This window comes from Borostomias antarcticus (assembly GCF_949987555.1).
Source record: "Borostomias antarcticus genome assembly, chromosome: 14".
In the NCBI taxonomy this organism is placed as follows: Eukaryota; Metazoa; Chordata; class Actinopteri; order Stomiiformes; family Stomiidae; genus Borostomias; species Borostomias antarcticus.
In genome coordinates this window covers 22,846,730-22,863,094 of record NC_140247.1, presented here as the reverse complement: position 1 = coordinate 22,863,094, position 16,365 = coordinate 22,846,730, and the positions used below count along the sequence as shown (strand labels likewise).

General features: G+C 49.7%; 1 protein-coding gene across 2 annotated transcripts in view; it reads left to right on the top strand.

Moving 5' to 3' along the window:
* The first annotated feature begins 299 nt into the window (after nt 1-299).
* arhgef6 (Rac/Cdc42 guanine nucleotide exchange factor (GEF) 6) overlaps nt 300-16,365 on the top strand; it is a 29,706-nt gene continuing 13,640 nt past the window's right edge. For both annotated transcript variants that reach the window (XM_084449033.1, XM_084449032.1), the window contains exons 1-12: nt 300-522; nt 1,649-1,732; nt 4,465-4,549; nt 8,532-8,644; nt 8,777-8,987; nt 9,248-9,300; nt 9,388-9,482; nt 9,742-9,837; nt 10,799-10,921; nt 12,619-12,757; nt 12,921-12,980; nt 15,665-15,811. In XM_084449033.1, coding sequence (XP_084305159.1) covers nt 358-522; nt 1,649-1,732; nt 4,465-4,549; nt 8,532-8,644; nt 8,777-8,987; nt 9,248-9,300; nt 9,388-9,482; nt 9,742-9,837; nt 10,799-10,921; nt 12,619-12,757; nt 12,921-12,980; nt 15,665-15,811 — 1,371 coding nt within the window. In that variant the 5' untranslated portion in view covers nt 300-357. The remainder of the gene's footprint in view (nt 523-1,648; nt 1,733-4,464; nt 4,550-8,531; nt 8,645-8,776; nt 8,988-9,247; nt 9,301-9,387; nt 9,483-9,741; nt 9,838-10,798; nt 10,922-12,618; nt 12,758-12,920; nt 12,981-15,664; nt 15,812-16,365) is intronic.

Genomic DNA, 16,365 nt, shown 5'->3' with positions numbered 1-16,365 from the left:
TACCACGACTGGTCTTTCTAGAATAGTGAATGTTTCTATTGCCACATGTTGATGCCCAGGGTGAGGGTCAGGTAATTTGATTATCACTTTCCTGATGTTATTGTACGGATCTATAGAGGATAACTGGTTACACATAGACTAATTGAATAGTCTAGCATACTACCGTGGAGGAGTCCTGTTCATCACTTAGGGCTTGCTACATTGCCTGTTAGCCAGTAGGGGTAACTCTTACAAACGACACTTCAAGCAGAAGTGTGATGTACGGATGTGGGTAGCATATTGATACGGAGTTGTGGAACTTGCCGACTGTGGGTACTGGAGATGCAAGATCAAGAACTCTACACAGTCGGATGAGCAATGAACCCAGAGGAGCAGACGGTAACGTGGCTGATATCATTAGGCGTGCTTAATTCGCCTAAAAAGAACATCGCGGATCCCGAGGAGTTCTTGAAAACATCGCTGAAAGATGGGGTCGTTTTGTGCAAGCTCATGGAGCGGCTTGTACCCAGCTGCCTTCCCAAGGTACCGTGAGTAGGCTGATCAGAGATACCTACGACGTTAAGCGCCAAAGAAGGAAGAAAGCATTTTAGCGAGTAATTAAACACGAACAGCGAGCCTTTCTGGAGACGCCTCTTAGGAAGGGAGTGGTAGCCTAGAGCTCTCAACTTTGCACCAGGCTACTGAACCTCGGTTGAAGACATTAATTTAGCAGGCGATTGGGTCAGCTTCAGAATGCAATGTTCATATTGGTAACATGTTTGATTCAGTCTGCATAAACTGTCCAGTGCGTGTTACAAAGTTACACTGCTTCTGACTTCCTGTGGAGTGGAAAACAATGTTCCGCATTCTTGATATGATGAAATGAGCATTGCGAAAACAAGGTCTTCTAGCTGATCAGAATAAGCAAAGTTAAATTTGGGGTAAATAAGCCTAACATTTATTCTTGATTAATTCTGAGTGGTGACCCCAGGCAGCATACATAATGATGTTTAGCCTGCAGTATGGTCAATTTACAGTCCCACGTGCCCTGTAGCCACTGAACACACGGTTTACTGAGACATTCACGTAGGCCAACTTACTGTAGCCTGTGAGTGGTGATGATTTGGGGGAATTGTTGATAATAGCCTAGTATGACACAGTCTTGGGCATGGTAGAAAACCCTTTTGTAAGCATTTAAGAAACTAAATTTAGAATCAAATAGGGCGCTTATGGAGGAATGTGGAGCGCGTTAAAGAGTGCTTAATTCTACAAGGATGTCTGTTGAATCAAAAACCAATCAGTAAAGATTGAGGTAAATAGACTGGGTTGAAGTGAATGGGGTCATCGTCACTTCCTCCTCTAGGCTCGCTTCCTGGAGCGACCGCCCCCTCCGTCACTGGCAGGTCTGAGTCTAGTCTCGCGATGCCAATGGCAGGCCTGGGTCTAGTCTCGCGATGCTAGACAGCCTGGGTCTGTCTGCGAGAAGACGTAGGAAGAATCCAGTTACTTTGTAAACTCCAAGCCACCAACATTCGAAACGTTACAGTGTAGAGTTACTTTGTTTCCTTTTGCACCCCGAGGCGGATTCGTATGCTACAGCGTTTTTACGTCAAATCGTAGATAACTACTGGATATGTTTCTATATTTATTTAATGTTCCCTGTCTTTAGTACTGTCAGGATCCGAGAAACGAAGCTGACTGCATCGCCAATATTCGAGAGTTTTTGAGGGGATGTACGACCTTGAAAGTAGAGGTAAGTGTTTGTAAATAGGTTTTTATGGTTTCTGTAGTAGCTCACTTAGTAATGCAAAGCTGTTTCTCCACTTCTACATTGAATTGGCTATTGTCTGGTTTCATGTATCAGTGGATGTAATAACCGACTGACAAATGTAACAGTTCACAAGATGAGCAGGCTTTTCTTTGAGTTTTTTTTGGTTTCAGGGCAGATAGATTTTTGTCCTCTGCAGGCATATGTTTTGGTCACATGTCAGTCATTGCCATGAGGAGCAGGCTGCCCTCATAAATGAGCTGTCTCCCACACAACCAGACTGACAGAACACACACAGACAGACAGTTAGATTGGGGAAAATCTCTGAGTGGTGCCTCTTGTTTTGAATAATTCTTCACAGTCTATGTTTTGTGCAGTGGGTATTTACTTACTTGCTGGGTTAACACAAATGGAAAGGTTATGGCGTGTTCCTAATCCTTTGCTGGGCAGTCACACAATCAGCAGAGAGGGACATATGTCTACAACTAGTACTAGTAGCTATATAATCATATGTATGCCGTCTCCAGGCATAACTTACACACCATGGAAGGAGTGTTGTTGGAGATAATATGTAATTTAAGGAAATTCTTTTATTCTCTATTATGCCATGGTTTCCTTGACTGCCGCTTGCTTGCTGGGTCTTCATTTCTTCACAAGCTTTATAAATAGTTTCTTCTGGTCTTAAATCAGATAAGTTGGTTTGCCGAAAAAAAGGAAAGTGTAATTGAATCAGCCTGGATTGCTGGAAGCAGAGTGTCTCAGTAGAAATAGCAGCTGGCCTGCCGGTTACTTTGGGAGGTCCCTTCTGCTTTCATCCAGTCCAGCATCCCACTTCTCCTCCATAATTACAGCCTTTGTGGTGGTGCAGTAGCCTGTGAGCTCCAGGAGCTGGAGAGCCACGGTCAGATGTGCCAACACAGTTCAGCCCTGCCCATGCTCTGGTCAGTGATGTGATGGTATAATCTAGCTGTCTTCTGCCCATGCTCTGGTCAGTGATGTGATGGTATAATCTAGCTGTCTTCTGCCCATGCTCTGGTCAGTGATGTGATGGTATAATCTAGCTGTCTTCTGCCCATGCTCTGGTCAGTTATGTGATGGTATCATCTAGCTGTCTTCTGCCCATGCTCTGGTCAGTGATGTGATGGTATAATCTAGCTGTCTTCTGCCCATGCTCTGGACAGTGATGTGATGGCATAAACTAGCTGTCTTTTGTTTGTTTTGGGCCTGTTTTTCCCTCCCACCACAGCCAAATTATGCACATGGTGGTGGCGTGTCATGTGACTGGACAAAGAGACCAGTCACACAACTTTCACTTCTGCTCTGGGATGCAGAGAAGGGGAAGCTGCAGTCCTACAGCTCCAGGGCCCAGCTCCAGGGACACTTTTGTTTTTGAAATGATGGAGTTTACAGTGTCTTTATTTTTCTACAAGATGAGATACAGTAATAAGACTGATTCATCGTGGATTTCATTTTCTAAATTGTAGTGGCTCAAGGAATAGCTTTGACATGTTATATACAGTACCAAGCCGTTTCAGCTATAAGAGGCTGTGTCCTTTCATTGTGACATGACTAGCATGTGGCTTTTCGTTGTCTTGTGACATGAATAACATTCGGCTAAATGTATCTCAGCCTTAGCCTAGTTGTGGCCTATCTAACACCTATGGGGGAAGGTTACAGTGGCTTTCGCTTGTAATGGAGAGATAGTGACTGTATGCGTGGTGCCTTGCTACACAAACTCTATATTTAAGATGTTTTATTTAAAATGTGAAACCTTAGCCGACAGAGGGAAGACGATATCTGTCTGAGAGAGGGAGAGACAGCGAGTTAGCGCCCCATGTGCATCAAATAGAAAATGAGGAGAGAGCTGTCTGTTTCATTGCCAAACCACTAGCGCGTAAAATATGGGTCATGTTCGACATGTCTGCTGTTATCGTTAAGTTTTGTTTGGAGTACTCACATCCCATTTGGGTTTCTGCTGTAGGGATTTGAGTCGGTGTAGAGCCAGGGACCAGCATCACTGATCACACCTGGGAAACGCTGCTCTGATAGTGTTTATCAGTGGAAAACGCTGCTCTGATAGTGTTTATCAGTGGAAAACCCTGCTCTGATAGTGTTTATCAGTGGAAAACCCTGCTCTGATAGTGTTTATCAGTGGAAAACCCTGCTCTGATAGTGTTTATCAGTGGAAAACCCTGCTCTGATAGTGTTTATAAGAGGAAAACCCTGCTCTGATGGTGTTTATCAGTGGAAAACCCTGCTCTGATAGTGTTTATCAGTGGAAAACCCTGCTCTGATAGTGTTTATCAGTGGAAAACCCTGCTCTGATAGTGTTTATCAGTGGAAAACCCTGCTCTGATAGTGTTTATCAGTGGAAAACCCTGCTCTGATAGTGTTTATCAGTGGAAAACCCTGCTCTGATAGTGTTTATCAGTGGAAAACCCTGCTCTGATAGTGTTTATAAGAGGAAAACACTGCTCTGATAGTGTTTATCAGTGGAAAACCCAGCTCTGATGGTGTTTATCAGAGGAAAACCCTGCTCTGATAGTGTTTTTGACCTACTTCCTCCTTCCTCTTTTACTATTTAATCTAATCTATTTCTATCTAATCTACTTAGCCTGGTTAAATAAAGGACTAATAAAATAAAAAATATATATTAATCAGAGTCATATGAGTGCATTTAGCTTTTGTGATCCTAAGGTGTCTTTGTTTTCTGCCAGGGTTTTGAACCAGAGTGCTTGTACACTGGGGAGAATTTTGGCAAGGTCCTGACCACGCTGCTGGCGGTCAACTTTGCCACCCAAGGTAAGAAAATGTACTGTATGTGTTTTTTGGGGGGTTATTAATAGAAAAAAACTCAATAAATGAAAAGGAGAATAACTGTCCTTTTCTCAGGCGTGTTCAGGTGGCGGTGTATGTCTGTAGCTACGTGTCTGTAGCTGTATGTTTGTAGCTACGTGTCTGTAGCTGTATGTTTGTAGCTACGTGTCTGTAGCTGTATGTCTGTAGCTACGTGTCTGTAGCTGTATGTTTGTAGCTACGTGTCTGTAGCTGTATGTTTGTAGCTGCGTGTCTGTAGCTGTATGTTTGTAGCTGCGTGTCTGTAGCTGTATGTTTGTAGCTACGTGTCTGTAGCTGTATGTTTGTAGCTGCGTGTCTGTAGCTGTATGTTTGTAGCTGCGTGTCTGTAGCTGTATGTTTGTAGCTACGTGTCTGTAGCTGTATGTTTGTAGCTGCGTGTCTGTAGCTGTATGTTTGTAGCTGCGTGTCTGTAGCTGTATGTTTGTAGCTGCGTGTCTGTAGCTGTATGTTTGTAGCTGCGTGTCTGTAGCTGTATGTTTGTAGCTGCGTGTCTGTAGCTGTATGTTTGTAGCTGCGTGTCTGTAGCTGTATGTTTGTAGCTGCGTGTCTGTAGCTGTATGTTTGTAGCTGCGTGTCTGTAGCTGTATGTTTGTAGCTACGTGTCTGTAGCTGTATGTTTGTAGCTACATGTCTGTAGCTGTATGTTTGTAGCTGCGTGTCTGTAGCTGTATGTTGGTAGCTGCGTGTCTGTAGCTGTATGTTTGTAGCTACGTGTCTGTAGCTGTATGTTTGTAGCTACGTTTCTGTAGCTGTATGTTTGTAGCTGCGTGTCTGTAGCTGTATGTTTGTAGCTACGTGTCTGTAGCTACGTGTCTGTAGCTGTATGTTTGTAGCTACGTGTCTGTAGCTGTATGTTTGTAGCTACGTGTCTGTAGCTGTAAACTATGTTTAGTGACTAGCCTCTCCTCCTGCTCTCTCTCTCAGGGAGCAAGGCCTCTAATAAGGTGGATAGTGGTGCTGTAATGTTACAGCGACATGTTAACCACTGTAGTGCGCTGAACCCATGCTCCTAATGAACACTTTTAGCATTGTAGTTTAAAATACCTACGGCCGTGTGTCTGTTGGGGTGTAGACATTTTTAGCCGTGATGGTCTTTGCTCAGTCAGAGGCCTCGTGAATCACATAATGATAGTGATGTTGTGGGCCTGTTGGCCTAGCCGTGTCAGAGTGCGTCTCCTGCCGAGGGCCATATTTACTGATGGTCAACAGTGCTAGGGTCCTGCATGCTACTGCTAATCTCTTATCACACTGGAGAACACTGCATATGAATAAAGCTGTGTTCCAGAGCTGTACATGACTTATTAATGTACTTATCGCTGCTGTCGAGTCAAACCCTTGTGTCTCCAAAATGGCACATTTTCAAAATGTTGAAAAGAACATTCCGATTTCTATGTTTTTGAACATAAAATCACATATGCCGAGCTGATTAGAATACATTTAATTGGTCCCAGGACTTGGTTGGGTTGTAAAAGGACAATGCCAGCTCCAGACAGCAGCGTTTTATCAGTTAAACAGGGGGTGAATATTATGCATGTCTCACTGTCAATAAGAGAGTTTTCTGTATGATAGTAGTTAAGCCAGCGGTCCTGTTTGGTCTGATGGTCAGCTGAAGCACCAGAATCTCTTCAGTCCAAAGGCTGTGTCTTCAAATCAGTGACGTGGCTGACTCAATTAGATCAGGTTTACAGTACATTACCCTTCCTTCACAAGCACCCTCAGGCAGTGCGTTGAAGGATGCTGCCAGCTGGACCAGAACTACTGTACATGCAAATCTAATAGAGCCGCAGAGCGCCAGAAGCCTTTTTTGCCACCTCCTTCAGGAGTGAACTGCTGTTGATTTGAGGTGGAGCACTAATGTGATCATCAGTGATCAGGCCCTTCTGTATTTCGGCTCGTGATCACCTGACAACCTTTAGTTGTGTGTGTGTGTGTGTTTTGGTGGTGTGCGTGTCAGTATTTTAGTTCTGTGTGTGCATGTTTGTGTGTGTTTGTCTCCAGGCGTGAGTGTGTATGTGTACGTGCGTCTGTGTGTGTTATGTTTGAACAGCACAGCTGCTGGAACCAGCGGTGGCCACAGGGAAGTGCAGACTCCAGGACTTGTCTGGGCATCTCTCTACATGTGGACACCAGAGGCGAAAGGAATCCACGAGGCCTAGTCACCACATAGCGGCCTAGCTATACTCCTGCTCACAACTAGTTTCTATCACTGTGAAGCTCACCAGGACAGGGGCCTGTCACTGGTCTCTTCTCTGCCAATCCAACGCGTTTAGCAGTCCTAGCCTAATAGGATAAACCATTGTAGCAGATAGTAGCTAAACCAACCTTTCAGCTGGTTCCTGTCAAACCTCGTATAAATGGCTCGGAGATTATCCCCTCTGGTGATGAAGTCACATTAATATAGCGAGGCGTTAATCTCAGCAGCCATTGCTCCACCCAGACGTGGATTTGACAACAAATGCCACCAGAATGACCTCTAACCTCCAAACATACAGCACATTATGAAGCATGTCATGTTTCGCCCAATCCCTCTCATTCAGTCTTAGGACAGTGCTGTTTGGCACAGTGTTATTTCTTATGAATATGAGCCATTATACAGTATGCATCCATCTGTACTAGGGGATGGATTAGGGGTTCTAGCAGCAGGGGGGATGGCAGTGTAGCGTGACTCAGGAGAGGGGGGGGGGGGCGTGTGTGTGTGTGAGAGAGAGAGAGAGAGAGAGAGAGAGAGTTGAGTGAGTGAGTGTGGGTGGGAGGGGTCGTAATCAAAGGGACCTGATGTCAGTGCGTGTGCAGCGCCAGGGGAGGACAGCTGGCTGGCAGGTAGAGGCCCAGCCTGCATCGGCGCCATTCTGCCACTGTTAGTAGGCGGGCGCTCTGTTAGAATCCAGAAGAGGGCGTGTGCATCAGTGATCTACATGCTCCACGGCCTACGGAAAATCTCGGCCACGAGCCGCCGTAACCTTTGATCTTGACCCGTGCCTCTTTGAAGCGGTGCGATGAGCAGGAGAGGGACAGACTCTACCTTCCCCGGACTCCCTCCCCTCTCCCCTCTCCCCTCTCCCCTCTCCCCTCTCCCCTCTCCCCTCATCCCTCATCCCCTCTCCCCTCTCCCCTCTCCCCTCTCCCCTCTCCCCTCATCCCCTCTCCCCTCTCCCCTCTCCCCTCTCCCCTCTCCCCTCTCCCCTCATCCCTCTCCCCTCTCCCCTCTCCCCTCTCCCCTCTCCCCTCTCCCCTCTCCCCTCATCCCCTCTCCCCTCTCCCCTCTCCCCTCTCCCCTCTCCCCTCATCCCTCTCCCCTCTCCCCTCTCCCCTCTCCCCTCTCCCCTCATCCCCTCTCCCCTCTACCCTCTACCCTCATCCCTCTCTCCTCTCTCCTCTCTCCTCTCCCCTCTCTCCTCTCCCCTCTCCCCTCTCCCCTCTCCCCTCTCCCCTCTCCCCTCATCCCTCTCCCCTCTCCCCTCATCCCTCTCCCCTCATCCCTGATCCATGGGATTGTGCGTTTGATCACTAACTTGTTTATTATACTTGTCTTGTATTTTGAATATGTATGTGTTGTCTTGGTTTTAATTCACCACCTCTGTAAAGTGTATTGAAACACTGTTAAATGCACTTGATTTATTGATTGATTGATTAATTGAAGGATTCATTCATTGATTGATTGATTGATCGATTGATCTATTGATTGATTGCTGAGCTTAGATCAGTGTGCCAGCTGGTATGAGTGGAATTGAGGGCACAGTAGACATCTGTGTGCCCGCTGACCGCAGGGCTGGACAGAGCATCGGCCTGGACTGGCATGAACTATCAACAAGCTGCTGGCTCTCCACGCTTTCCGCACCGTCAGTCTCATCCCTTTAACCTTACCAATGACCTGTGTGTGCGTGTGTGCGTGTGTGCGTGTGTGTGCATGCTTGTCCTGCTGCAGACTGTGGTGCTGAGAGGCCATGTCCACAGGCCGGCGCTCCCGTTCCTAGTCTGTCCACCTCCTCACACACACTCTCCAAGTCCAAGTCCCTGCGCAGACAATCCAAACCAGTGGTAAGGACACACACACACACACACACACACACACACACACACACACACACACACTGCGCGACCGACCCGCCTCGATCGGCCGATCCCGAGTGTCGGCCAGTAACTAAATCCGCGGCGCTCTCGTCCGGCCAGGAGATGTCGGAGAACGGCGGCGGCGGCGGCGGGCAGCTGATGGTGAAGGCGCGCTTCAACTTCAAGCAGAACAACGAGGACGAGCTGTCGTTCAACAAGGGCGAGCTGATCTGCGTGACGCGCCAGGAGGAGGGCGGCTGGTGGGAGGGCGCGCTCGCAGGCAGGACCGGCTGGTTCCCTAGCAACTACGTCCGCGAGATCAAGCCCTGTGGTGAGCAGAGGCGCCCGTGACCTGACCTCTGACCCCCGTCACTCCGCCCCCCTCCCCCCCCCCCCCCCATTCCCAAGCTAAAGTTTTACTTTAAATGAAATGGCGATACTTAAAGTGCTTTCACACGTAACAAACCGTTTTTTATACACATATTAAACACATAACAAACAGACCCTTGTTCCTTAGTTTGCGCCTGCCCACTATAGGCCACCCACCCCTCTGTTAATCTGACCCCTTGACCCCTGATGTCCCCTGCGCAGAGAAGCCGCTGTCTCCCAAGGGAACCCAGCTGACCAAGAACTACTACAGCGTGGTGAGTAGGCGTCGCTGCTCTCTTGACGCTTTCCCGTGTCACCGCGTGTCCCATGTCCATGTCCATGTCTGTGTGCGACCGGCCCAGGTGGTGCAGGACATCCTGGAGCACGAGCGGGAGTTCGTCAAGGAGCTGCAGGCGGTGCTGAGCTGCTACCTGCGCCCCCTGCAGGCCAGCGACAAGTAAGCACGGCCCTGAAGATAGGCCCGCATGATGATTCATTGCGCAATAATTCATTGTGACGTCGTGCTTCATCGCCCACTTAAGGTTCTTGTTTTTGACCGACTGGGAATACCTGATGTACTCATTCCTAACACACCGTGTGTGTGTGTGTGTGTGTGTGTGTGTGTGTGTGTGTGTGTGTGTGTGTGTGTGTGTGTGTGTGTGTGTGTGTGTGTGTGTGTGTGTGTGTGTGTGTGTGTGTGTGGGTGGGGCGTCCAGGTTGAGCAGTGCGGACAGCGCCAGTCTGTGTGGGAACCTGGAGGACATCCTGACCTTCCAGCAGGGCCTGTGTGTGTCTCTGGAGGAATGCACCAAGTACGTAGAACCACTGGGTTCCTGTCAGCGGAGCTGCCACTTCTGGTCACTTCTTGGTGGATTTCTGGGGGACATAGATTTCTGTGGATATCTTAATATTATATATAATTATTGCACCCCCTAGTGGTGACTGAGAATGGAAAATATATACAGTAGCGATCCGAACCTCACATCTGAAAAGTCAGAGAAGCTGTCAGAAACGGAAGTCGCTGTCAATTGAACATTTTACTGTAACGTGTTAAAGTGACCTTTATTTTGAAATTCCTTGAAAGAAAGCTGCCGGACATGAGTTTGGTGAGGCCAGGTTCTCAGTCTGTCACCGCTGTAGAGAAACTTAAAACCGTAAAAATGTCCAAACTACAGCTATTCAGAGATTTTGTCAATGAGTGATTATCAGCAGCAGCCTACGTTTACGTTCCATGTTTTCACAGAGTGAATGAGTGCACTGCAGGGATGCTTGTGATTTAACTACACTGTACTGTTGTTGGTTATTTGATGGCAATTTCAATGCCTTACCAATTGTTATAGAGGGTATTTATTGATTTATTCTTAGAGTAAATGTAAATGTGGTGTATTCTGACATCACTTTCAGAGTTACGAACATTTCAGAGATCCGAACTACCCTCATTCCCCACAGGTTTGGATCTCTGAGGTTCTACTGTAATCTGATTGATCTGGACACGGCTGTAACTCACTCATACTCTTCACTCTCTCTTCCTGTTCTCTTTCACTCTCTTCCCTTCTCTCTCCCTCCCTCTCTTTTTCCCTCCCTCCCTCTTCTCTCCCTCCCTCCCTCTCTCCCTCCCTCTCTCTCCCTCTCCCTTTCCCACCTTCTCTCCTCCCCCCTCTCTTTCCCTCCCCCTCTCTCTCCCTCCCCCCTCTCTCTCCCTCCCCCCTTTCTCTCTCTCCCTCCCTGCCTCTCTCTCTCTCTCCCTCCCTCTCTCCCCCTCCCTCTCTGCAGGGTTTCAGAAGGGCAGCAGAGAGTGGCCGGCTGCTACCTGAACGTCATGAGTCAGCTCAGGACTCTGTATCTGGCCTACTGCTCCGGCCACCCCACGGCCGTCTGCGTGCTCACTGACCACAGGTCAGTCCCACCCAGCACAGCGCCTCGCCCCGGGTCACCTCCCAGCACTCCAGCAACCCCCACAGACTGCTGCTGTGTTCCATTTGGCTCGTGAAGTCGTGATCTATGAGATACTACTCGCAGTTTTAACTGGAATGCCCCTTTCACTCGTGAACTCGTACCACTCGACCCTACCCCCAGTTCGCTCTGGGAGTCGTGAACAAGATGGCAGCTCCCTGTGTAACTAAGTGAAAATAATACTGTTTTATTAGCATTTCTGTCTCGTTAAATCAGTGGTACACACAGCATTCCCCCAACTGTTATCTGAGGACGTGTTCCCGACCACTTTTGTACGCGCAAAACACCGCGTAGTGAGTTGTTGTTATCTACTGGTTTGGCAAACAAAGCTAGCTAACGTCCATCTTTGGTCCGGGATGTTGTCGTTGTCTGCTTACGCGGTCACCACCTCCCACCTCACCCCTTCCCCGCCAAATGGAACGCAGCGTGCGCCGCCGCCAGGTCCTAAAGCCCTGGGGTTTGAACGGCTCGGACGTCAGAGCTCAGAGCAGCGCTGTTGAAGGCAGGCATCTGTGGGGGGGGGATGATTCTGTTTAGGTCCCAGGCAGTCAGGTTCTAGATTAGTTTGATGTGGATCACCAGCTGCCATATCTCAAAACGCCACTAGGTGTCAGGCGTTCCGTGTGTAATTGCCTGGATGTGACCTGCACCTGTCTTGCAGCGTTTTACCAGAGGCTCACTAAGGAGCAGAGAATTGCCTCCGCGTCTTCTTAACCCTCTGTATTCCGTGTAATGGGTTTGAAGACTACTTGTGCCCCTCCAGTAGGATTTACAAGATGCACGCATCTCACACTGTAGTGACCGTGAAACGCAGAAATAAATCAAGCTGTTGCGCAACAGTGCCATTTTGCAAATAAGCATAGACAAGCTGTTGAGCAATAATGGGCGCCTCCCCCTTTGCCAGTTGGCGAGCTCATGTTACTGTGAAGAGGAAGCAACGCAGAGCAGGGGCAAGATGGAGGCTTGCCACACACACACACATACACACACACACACACACACACACACACCAATGCACACACACACACACACACACACACACACCAATGCACACACACACACACACAAACACACACAAACACACACACACACACACACCAATGCGCACACACACACACACACACACACACACACACACACACACACACCAATGCACATGTACGCACACACACACACACACAAACCCACACACAGGAAGCAAGCTAACAGGATATCTACATTTGTGGTTAGACGAGGCACTGCTAAGTAAGCTCATTAGCATTTCTTCTCTCACTCCTCGTCCTCGACACATGTTCTGGTAGCCTTGTCAAGCTACTCTCTGGCTTAGAGCGACAGACTGAAACCTGGAAACTGATTGTGTGACTGAAACCTGGAAACTGATTGTGTAGCAACTATCAAACAGCCAACAAATTCCTGGGCAGTGACTGAGTGACTTTTATGTGCCATTTATATTTATCTCCCAACTAATATGACACGTGTGTGTGTGTGTGTGTGTGTGTGTGTGTGTGCGCTCGTGCGTTTGTGCGTTTGTGTGTGTGTGTGCGTTTATCTCCCAACTAATATGACACTGCTTTGTGTGTGTGTGTGTGTGTGTGTGTGTGTGTGTGCGTGTGCGTTTGCGTGTGCGTGCGTTTTGACAGCGAGGAGCTGGACAAGTTCATGGAGAGCCAGGGGGCCAGTCCTCCAGGCATCCTGACCCTGACCACCAGCCTGAGCAAGCCCTTCATGAGGCTGGACAAGTACCCCACCCTGCTGCAGGAGCTGGAGAGGCACGTGGAGGTACGGTCCGACACCCCCCCCCCCCTCCCGTGACCCCTACCACCTCCATGTCCCCCCTCTCCTCGTTCAGTATTCCATTATGAGTAGACATTTCTTTTTTGTTGATGTACTTTTATGGTTTGTGTGTGTGTGTGTGTGTCTGTGTGTGTGCGTGCCCTTGCAGGACACCCACCCGGACTTCTGCGACATCCTGAAGGCCATGGCAACCTTTAAGAACCTGGTGGTAGGTGTCACCTCGTAGAGAGACCATATGAGAGACTTAAGGTGTCTGCACACTCCCGCGAGTAATGGCAACCTATATAACGGTAAATGGTAAATGGACTGCACTTATATAGCGCTTTTCCACCTTAGCGGCACTCGAAGCGCTTTACAATGGCCTCTCATTCACCCATACACACACACATTCACACACCAATGGCGGTAGCTGCCATGTAAGGTGCTAACCTGCTCATTGGGAGCAATTTGGGGTTAGGTGTCTTGCTCAAGGACACTTCGACATGTGGACAGTCGGAGCTGGGATTCGAACCGCTGACCCTTCGATCATTGAACGACCCGCTCTACCAACTGAGCTACAGCCGCCCCATAACGTTAGACTGGCGTGCCATGTTTGTTGGTGACTGTTGGCATCGGTTGGATGGATTTTCAGTTGAATTTTCAACTTCCAACATTCTAACAACAAGGTGCCTACACACTGCCCCAACCTACATCAACACATTCTAAACTTGGCAGTTGTTAGAATGTTGGAAATTTAAAATCCACCTGCAAAATCCATCCAGCCAATGCCAACAGTCACCAACAAACATGGCACAGTTTCAACTGCCCTTGTGACGCTCGCCCTGTTCCTATTTTCCTCCTGTCGCTCGCGTTGACAGCCGTTCGTTCTTTAACTGTCTTCAGTTGGGAATATAGACAAATGACCTAACAGAACAGGACATTTAACGGTTTCAGTTAGGACAGCAAGCGTGCGATGTCGCGTTCGGTTGCTCGCGTCGCAAGCAGTTAGGACACGGTGTAACTTGTCAGGGGATGAAAGCGGACGAGCGTTTCACCGGAATGGGTGGATCCTATTCTTTCCAGTTCCTCTATGACTGTCATGTTCGTAAGGGACAGGTGTTACCGAACACGACCGCTCGGCTTAACACGACCAGCTTGGAACACTTTTGACGAAACGACCTCGCCGAGACAAGTGAAGTGATGGTGGCGGTGGTGGGCGTGGACAGAAGTAGCTGGTCATGAGTTAGGAGAGCTTGGCAGCGCAGGTTTCCAGAATGTGGATGTTTTAAGTGTGAAGGGAACATGTGACTCACCGATGCTTGATGCTGTAGTCACTGTGTGTGTGTGTGTGCGTGTGCCTGTGCGTGTGCGTGCGCGTGCGTGTGTGCGTGTGTGGTGGGAGGGGGGGTGTGTGTGAATGCATGCATGCGTGTGTGTGTGTGCGCGGGTATGCATGAGTGTATGTGTGTGTATGCCTGTGTGAGTGTGCGCGTGTGTGTATGTAAAGAGTGTGTGGGGTGTATTTGTGCTTCAGAAAGGTTATCTAGGTCTTTGAGTTGCCCTCGCCATCTACATACGTTCCTTTTTCTGAGTGTCTGTGGTGGAAATAGAATGTGGTTGTCATTTTACTAACAAGGTGAAAAGGGGTGTCCCCTCCCTGATCCCAGTTCTGTGGAACTCACCTCATTGCCCCACTTTTTGTACCTGAAACCTGTTTGTCATATCGTATCCTCGTCATAATGAATGAACTTGACTTGAAAAAATGTGTACGGAAATGCAAAATCATATTGCACACAATTTTCAATAAAGGTTCAAATTACATACAAACAATTTAGAGCTAGCACCTAAAACTGTCCCTCTCATTCTCCCTCCCCCTTCCCCACTCTCTCCCTCCCTCCCCTCCCACTCCCCCCTTCCCACTCTCTCTCTCTCCCTTCTCTCTCCATTCCCCTCCCACCCTCTCTCTATCCACCCCTCTCTCCCCCTCCCCTCCTCTCTCTTCCTCCCCGTCCCCTCCTCTCTCCCCCTTGCTTCTCTCCCCTCGCCTCTCTCTCCCTCCCTTCCCTTCTCTCTCTCACCCTCCTCTTTCTCCTCCTCTCTCTCTCCCTCCCCTCCCTGTCCCTCCCTCCCTCTCCCCCCCCTCCCCTCCTCTCTCTCTCCTCCCCTCTCTCTCCCTCCCCTCCCCCTCCCTGTCCCCTCCCTCTCTCTCCTCCCCTCTCTCTCCTCCCCTCTCTCTCCCTGTCCCCTCCCTCTCTCTCCCCTCCCCCTCTCTCTCCTCCCCTCTCTCTTCCTCCCCCTCCCTGTCCCCTCCCTCTCTCTCCTCCCTTCTCTTTTCCTCCCCCCTCCCTGTCCCCTCCCTCTCTCTCCTCCCCTCCCTCTCTCTCCCCTCCCCCTCTCTCTCCTCCCCTCTCTCTTCCTCCCCCTCCCTGTCCCCTCCCTCTCTCTCCTCCCCTCTCTCTTCCTCCCCCCTCCCTGTCCCCTCCCTCTCTCTCCTCCCCTCTCTCTTCCTCCCCCCTCCCTGTCCCCTCCCTCTCTCTCCTCCCCTCTCTCCCTCCCCCTCCCTCTCTCTCCTCCCCTCTCTCTCCCTCCCCCCTCCCTGTCCCCTCCCTCTCTCTCCTCCCCTCTCTCTTCCTGCCCCCTCCCTGTCCCCTCCCTCTCTCTCCTCCCCTCCCTCTCTCTCCTCCCCTCTCTCTCCCTCCCCCCTCCCTGTCCCCTCCCTCTCTCTCCTCCCCTCTCTCTCCCTCCCCCTCCCTCTCTCTCCTTCCCTCTCTCTCCCTCCCCCCTCCCTGTCCCCTCCCTCTCTCTCCTCCCCTCTCTCTCCTCCCCTCTCTCTCCCTCCCCCCTCCCTGTCCCCTCCCTCTCTCTCCTCCCCTCTCTCTCCCTCCCCCTCCCTGTCCCCTCCCTCTCTCTCAGACTCAGTGTCAGGAGCTGAGGAGGAGGAAGAACCTGGAGCTCCAGATCCTGTCGGAGCCTGTGAGAGGCTGGGAGGGCGACAGCATGAAGGCGCTCGGGCCTGTGGCCTACATGTCCCACGTCCACATGCAGAGCGGGACCAATGAGGTGAGAGCATGAGAGCCGCAGGAGTAGGACATTTACCCCCGTTGTTGATCTTAGGTCCGTTTTGTATTTACTTCCCCTAATGGTTCAACTGTTATAACAAGCGCAGCAAGGCCTTTGTCATAGTCAGAGGTCGAGGTACTAATGGACTCCTCACCTCACCTCCTCTCCTCCCCTCCCCCGTCCTCTCCTCTCCCCTCTCCTAATCTGTATTGAAACCACGACACCTGTCTGCCCACACACCAGTACAGAATGGAAAGTCACCCCCCATCTGTGTGGTTTCTGTGTAGGGGTCAACTAATGTTGCGTTCCATTTGGCTCGTGAAGTCGTTATTCACAAGATACTACTCACAGTTTAAACTGGAATGCACCCCACAACTTGTTTTCTCGGCTCGTGAAGTCGTACCACTTTTACCTACCCCCAGCTAGCTCTCCAAGTGGACAACAAGATGGCTGAGGACATGTTCACAACCTCTTTTGTATGCGCAAAATACCACATAGTGCGCTGTTATCTACCGGTTTGTCAAACAAAGCTAGCTAACGTCCATCTTTGTTCT